General features: G+C 40.3%; 1 protein-coding gene across 1 annotated transcript in view; it reads left to right on the top strand.

Annotated features, from left to right (window-relative positions):
• Positions 1 to 4,317, top strand: part of LOC109463424 (probable ATP-dependent RNA helicase DDX31) — a 62,876-nt gene extending 58,559 nt beyond the window's left edge. The window contains 3 exon segments of the mRNA XM_019760242.1: positions 4,195 to 4,231; positions 4,234 to 4,292; positions 4,294 to 4,317. Of these exon segments, the coding sequence (XP_019615801.1) occupies positions 4,195 to 4,231; positions 4,234 to 4,292; positions 4,294 to 4,317 (120 nt within the window).
• Positions 4,318 to 5,820: the final 1,503 nt, after the last annotated feature.

Genomic DNA, 5,820 nt, shown 5'->3' with positions numbered 1-5,820 from the left:
ATCAAACGTAGATCGCACACGCTCAGAACTCTGACCGCTTTCTACAGGGAAGGCATACTAGGAATGGTGGCCAGAGTTCTGAGCGTGTGCGTTCTACGTTCGATAAGAGACCCCCACCCCCGTAAAAAAAAACGCCAACCGCTCCCGGAACGCCTGCAAAAGAGGCTATTACCTCTTCCACTCTAATTTTGAGTTGCGTTACCCACTTCTCTGCCGTTAAATCAAGTAGATAATTCCTTTATATCATTTTGGCTCTCACTCCAATGTTCAGTACAACTTATGCATTGTACCTCGTTCTACGGGTGTTTAAAAGAGCGCAATAACAAGCCCCAAGATATGAGTCTTTTAATTTTCTGAGTGGTGTCCCAAAAATAAAACCAGGATCCTACCTGTAACCGTTTTCCGTCGCAATTTTTGGCATTTTTGCTCTAGGAATGTCGATATAGATCGGGATAGTGTTGTTTTAACTTTGGCGGCGAAATGGTAACTGTCTGGCGGCTCTGGCCGGTCTGGAAATAGCCTGGCCAATTTTATTCTGTCTTTGAAGCCACCAACAGATATGATTGGAGATTAAATGACTAGAATATTGACTTTGACAAATCTGTTTTTTAGGCCCTGAAAACTGCAATGGGCACCCTTAACGTAAACACACTTGTTTTTTTTTCTTGTGTCGTATGCTGCCCTAAATAGATGCGATAAAAATAGCCGACCTTGTCCCCTGACAAGTGACCAGATCGCGGGGTCCTGTGTGAAGTGTTGACCGGGGGATGTCGGGTCAGGAGCGTGAAGCTAGCCCGCCATCTGTGACACTCACACCCGCGTGTCTCTCCGGTCTGTGTCGGCGCTAACGGTCCGTACACTCAACTGTCAATTAACCCAGCTGCTCAACACACAACACTCACCTCCCTTCAGCCTCATCTGCAGACTTTTATGTCACTGTTATACTCTATCTCCAAGCAGAGGTTTGGGCTTTGGCTTATTTTTGACGAGTTTTTAGGCTTTTTTTATCGGGCTTTCTTTTCTTTTTATACAGGTATCTTTTTGTTCATTCATTCATTCATTCATTTAGTCATTCAGTCATTCAGTCAGCTATTGGCGGGGAATATCGTTACATTTTACTACGTTTTTGCCATGTCTGTTTTTTTTACCATTTCATTCATTCATTCATTCATTCGTTCATTCATTCATTCATTCATCCATTCATTCATTTATAAAAAGAGGCAGAGCCGGAGAAATATACGATCGTCCTTCAAAATAATGCAGTTCATTCATTCATTCATTTATTCATTCCTTCCGATAAAGAAGCATAATCTCAGAAATATACGATCTTCCTTCCCAACATCTGCTTGGAAACAAATAATAGCATAGCTCGTTTTCTAAGGCCTAGGATCCGATTCACTAGGGTTGAGCTCAAGGGAAAAAGTGTATAAAACTTCAAACCAAAAATACACCGGAGACAACGTTGATTTCACAATCATCAATTTGAGGTTAAATTGATTTTAATATTTCATACCATCATTTAATCATGTCGTATCTAATTCATTCATCCATACATTCATCGAAAAATATTCACGTTATTTTCTTCAAGTACAAGATCGCAATGCTATTGGATGCTGTGGTTCTCAGGGACCTTTTCGTATGACATTTGAATGAATGAATTATGATTATCATATACTGTAATATTGTTATGAAATTCCGTTGTAACGTGTTAGCATCGTCTAGTATGGGATGCAAAAATGTCATCTCTAAGCAGATATTTTAGTGACTGCAAGACACTATTGACAAATTGACAAGGTAGTATCTATTTGTTAGCCGTTTTGCTGGCTAAAATAGATACCAATGTAAAGGAAAGGCCTACAAAAACGTATAAAATACGTCAAAAGTAAGCCGAAACCCAAACCTCTGCTTGTAGAGTAGAGATTCGGCGGTTGCTTGGAAGTAGGCCGTTGAGAATGATCCAATAAGGAGGCGTCATTGTCTTCGTCAGAAGGACTATGAAATTGTCTCGCCGGAGTGTGGGGAACTGCGGATTTTGCGTTATAACTCTGGAAGGCATGATTCGACGTCCATGATTTTTGGCAGGCAGATTACCGCTGTTGAGGCCGAAGTCAATTACAAGTTTCGGCTTCTGGGGGGTCCGTGCGTCACGTTAGTGCACCTTTTGTGTTTGTGGCTTGTTAGCAAGATAACTCAAGTATTTGTAAAATGTTGATTATAATTCTTGGTGTGGTGCTTACTATTGTCAGGACCAAGGTTAAGTTCGTTACTGAGCTTCGTGGGGGTTTCGTTGTGACTACAGGGGGCATTTTGTTAATTTTTCTTGTGAGCAGGATAACTTTTGTATGTGTAGATGGAAGTTAATGAAATTTGATAGGCATGTTACTGTGGTGGTCTCCAAGATTGAGTTAAAAGATGAGAGTCGTGGAGGTCGTTATGTCCCCGTAATAGGACCTTTTGTGTTTAGAAATCCCCCACCTACATCTGCTTGGAGACAGCCGACAGCTGGATATAGCCGGGGGGAACCCCATAATAGGATGGGATCAAATGACGTTACATTGAGGGATTGTACTATAACTTCAGCAGGGGGAGGATAGGTTGGACATATGTCAGGTTATTTTCTACGGCCACACCAAGTAATTGCTATGGATGACGTCCACTGGAGACCTTAAATCTAATTACCTTAAATTTAAGGCAAGCGCGCAGTAAAAACACGAAGGGCCGAAAAATGAGATGCCTAGATTTGGAATATACTAACTGTAGAAGTACAAATGTTAGGACACAAAGAACTCAAGTCTTCTATTTGTCATAAAGACAAATTAACAAAACAGCAGCCAGTAGTCACCCTGTTCTGATTCTTTCCTTTATAACATCTTCTCTTATTATATTTTGCGGCGCTGTCGTGACACTTTCAACACAGTAAGAATTTCTTGAACGTTTTTTTTCCAGTAACAGTCCAAACTCAAATAACGTAGGGGGGGGGGCTAACACGGGTGACGACGCATCTGTATAATCTGCGGCAAACCGTTTAAGGGTGTTCTGTACCATAAAAATAGTACAGAGATTCTTTTGTTCTTTAGACCAAATTGATTATTAAAAAGAGTGAAGAATACGCATGCTCTAGAACGATGTACCTCTGACGAAGACATGAGATCTCCGACCTCTAGTTTCGTTTTAAATTAGTGTTCTAACGGCTTTGCTATTTTGAATATCGGTGCGGGTTCAAATGCTATCCTTATAGCTGGTATAAAATGACATTGAAGATTTGTTTTTGTAAGATTTTTAACGTTGCTAGTTACTTCCACCAAAGAACTCAGTCAAATAGACATTTTTATGTCGCTGTTTTAGCCAGTTTTTTCTAAGAAAATCGATTTAAAAATTGCATAATTGTTTCCAAAAAAGACCAAATTTTTACATGAATGCATTTTCATTTCATGTACACTTTAATCGTTCACATCTATTTAGAAATACAGCCTGCTATCTAGAAGTGTTCATTGGTTTAGAACAATTATTTTGGCCTCGTTGTCTGTCTCCTACACAATAGTTTATTACTAAAACAATTTCATCAAATCCTGCCAAAAATTGCGTATGTCGATAATTACGTCTACCTGCCACTATTATGAAAAACACACTTGTATAAATAATATGATGAATTCCTATAATTCTTAGTGGCAAAATCGCACCTTTGGCACAACACATTTTTTTTACAAATCACTTCATGCACTTTCTGTATTTCAATGAATGAATGAAGACCTTTATTGTACACACATGCCCACTGGGTTAAGTACACGTCACAAAAACGATGGAATACAGATAACGTACATATATACATCGTCAAGTAGGTACAATCAAGTAAATTCGTTTTTTCTCGTTTCTTAGTGATGGCAAAAAGGTAAGAACAGATATGTTTTAAAACAGAAGGTTTGATATGATTTCAGTGTCTGTGTTCTTCTGAAAGATCATGAAATCCTTAACTACAACTTTATTTATTCATTTCAAGATCCTAGCAAGTATGTCTTGAAGCCAGCTTGCTTTCCGCAACACATCCGTCAAAGTGGTTCTTGAGATCGTGAGAAACTGGCACATTTTTGTGCGGCGGATTTCGGTCTTTCCTATCATTTCCCGCGTCTGTTTTACCGTAATTGCGGACCTGTGCCAGACCTCACATCATTCACTCCATTCTTCTGCTATCGGGAGGAAAGAATCCCGATTTTCCGGCGCGCAGCTCGAGGTGGGGCGAGAACAAAACGTGTTGTTCCATCTCCAGACCGACTCCCGATGGTTCTCTCCACAGTTTCCGACGGTACGCCAGGAAATTGAGGCCTTTCATTGAATAAAAGCGGACCCCCAGCCAGCCACAAGAGCGGCAATTTAGCGACTTAATGTCCACCTGTCCCCGGTACGTTATGTGTGAATAGCGGTACGGGTGATGCGCCGCGCGGTCAAGCATGGAGCGTATTCAATTTGTACTTGGTTAAAATTCGCCATGAGCGCTTACTGACCCCTAACCAAGCCGGGCCATGACCTCCCAAACCCCGCTGTTTTAATCATATTTAATGTTAGATTAGACGTAAGTGAGCAACCAGCGGCGCTTTTGTACCCCTCTTATTACTTCTACTTACTCCTATTACACCTCCACTCTTTCTGTAAAGATGCTGGAAGAAAAGATTTAGTAGGTTACTGGTCTCTGACAAAAACCTACCCATTTGTAAACGCTTCTGAGGCTATTCATTGAGAAAAAGAAATAACGGGTTAAATTCGTTGCTGCTATTATTCGATTCGCTGTATTACAGAGACGCCGAAAATTCCGGTGAAATTAATTTCCGTTTTAAAAGTATCTTTGAGAATGAATTAGAGGGTTCCCACTTATTATATACCCCCACCTTACAAATTACTATCATTGTGAAGTGGGTTTGCAAAAAGATTGCCACTTTGGGAATTCAATTTTTTGTGGACTTTTTGTAAATAAGACTATCATCCGATCTTAATGAATGAATGAACTTTATTTGCTCGACAATCTTACATGGTAAAATGAGTAAATTACCAACATTACAAGGTTAATATATTTTAGATTATTATAAACAGTATCTGTAAAATCTATTATCTATAATAGTATATGAGTATATGAGTATATGAGTATAGTAGTAATATAGTCTGTAACAGTGTATCTATGTCTCTCTTTACTATGAATGGGACATGTACAAGCCATTAGAAAAAGACATCATCTTCAATATTTTCATTGCATGTGGTGCAATGCTTTAGTTCTTTAGATCGCTGACTTTTTCAATTGCACTGCATAAAATCCGATTATTTTCCGTTCTTTTTTAGCCGCAAAAACGAATCTTTTTGCATACTGGACAAACTTACCGGAACATGGTCTTTACGTACACTGAAAGGCATGCTTAAATATTGGATTACACACAGTACAACCGCTGTCTGCTAAAAACCGTGAGTTGGCGCTAAGACAGGGCGGACAGAAAAAAAAAACGGAGTCTTTACTAATGATAAAATATTGGATTTCACGCAGTGGCTGTTATTACTGCAATCTGCACTGTCAGCCTCCTCCAGGCCTTTCTACGGGAATACGGATCGTAGAATTCGGCGAATAGGAGAGTACAATTGGTTACGGGGAGTCAGTCCGCGGAAGGTTGTTTCTTTCCCCTCCGTATCGGCCAGGCAAACCCAAAGGCAGCCAAACTCCCCTGCCAAATATTCGCCTAGTTAGTCTGGTAGAAACTGACGCTGTCTGCTGAAGACCGTTTAGCAAGGCCCTTAGACCTGGCGGAAAATCGGACTCCCCGCTGACAGCCCCGCACCCCGTCT

The sequence above is a fragment of the Branchiostoma belcheri genome, unplaced genomic scaffold, assembly GCF_001625305.1.
Source record: "Branchiostoma belcheri isolate BF01 breed outbred unplaced genomic scaffold, Haploidv18h27 scaffold126, whole genome shotgun sequence".
Classification (NCBI taxonomy): Eukaryota; Metazoa; Chordata; class Leptocardii; order Amphioxiformes; family Branchiostomatidae; genus Branchiostoma; species Branchiostoma belcheri.
Note: the sequence above shows the minus strand (reverse complement) of the source record. Positions and strands in the feature narration are given on the sequence as shown.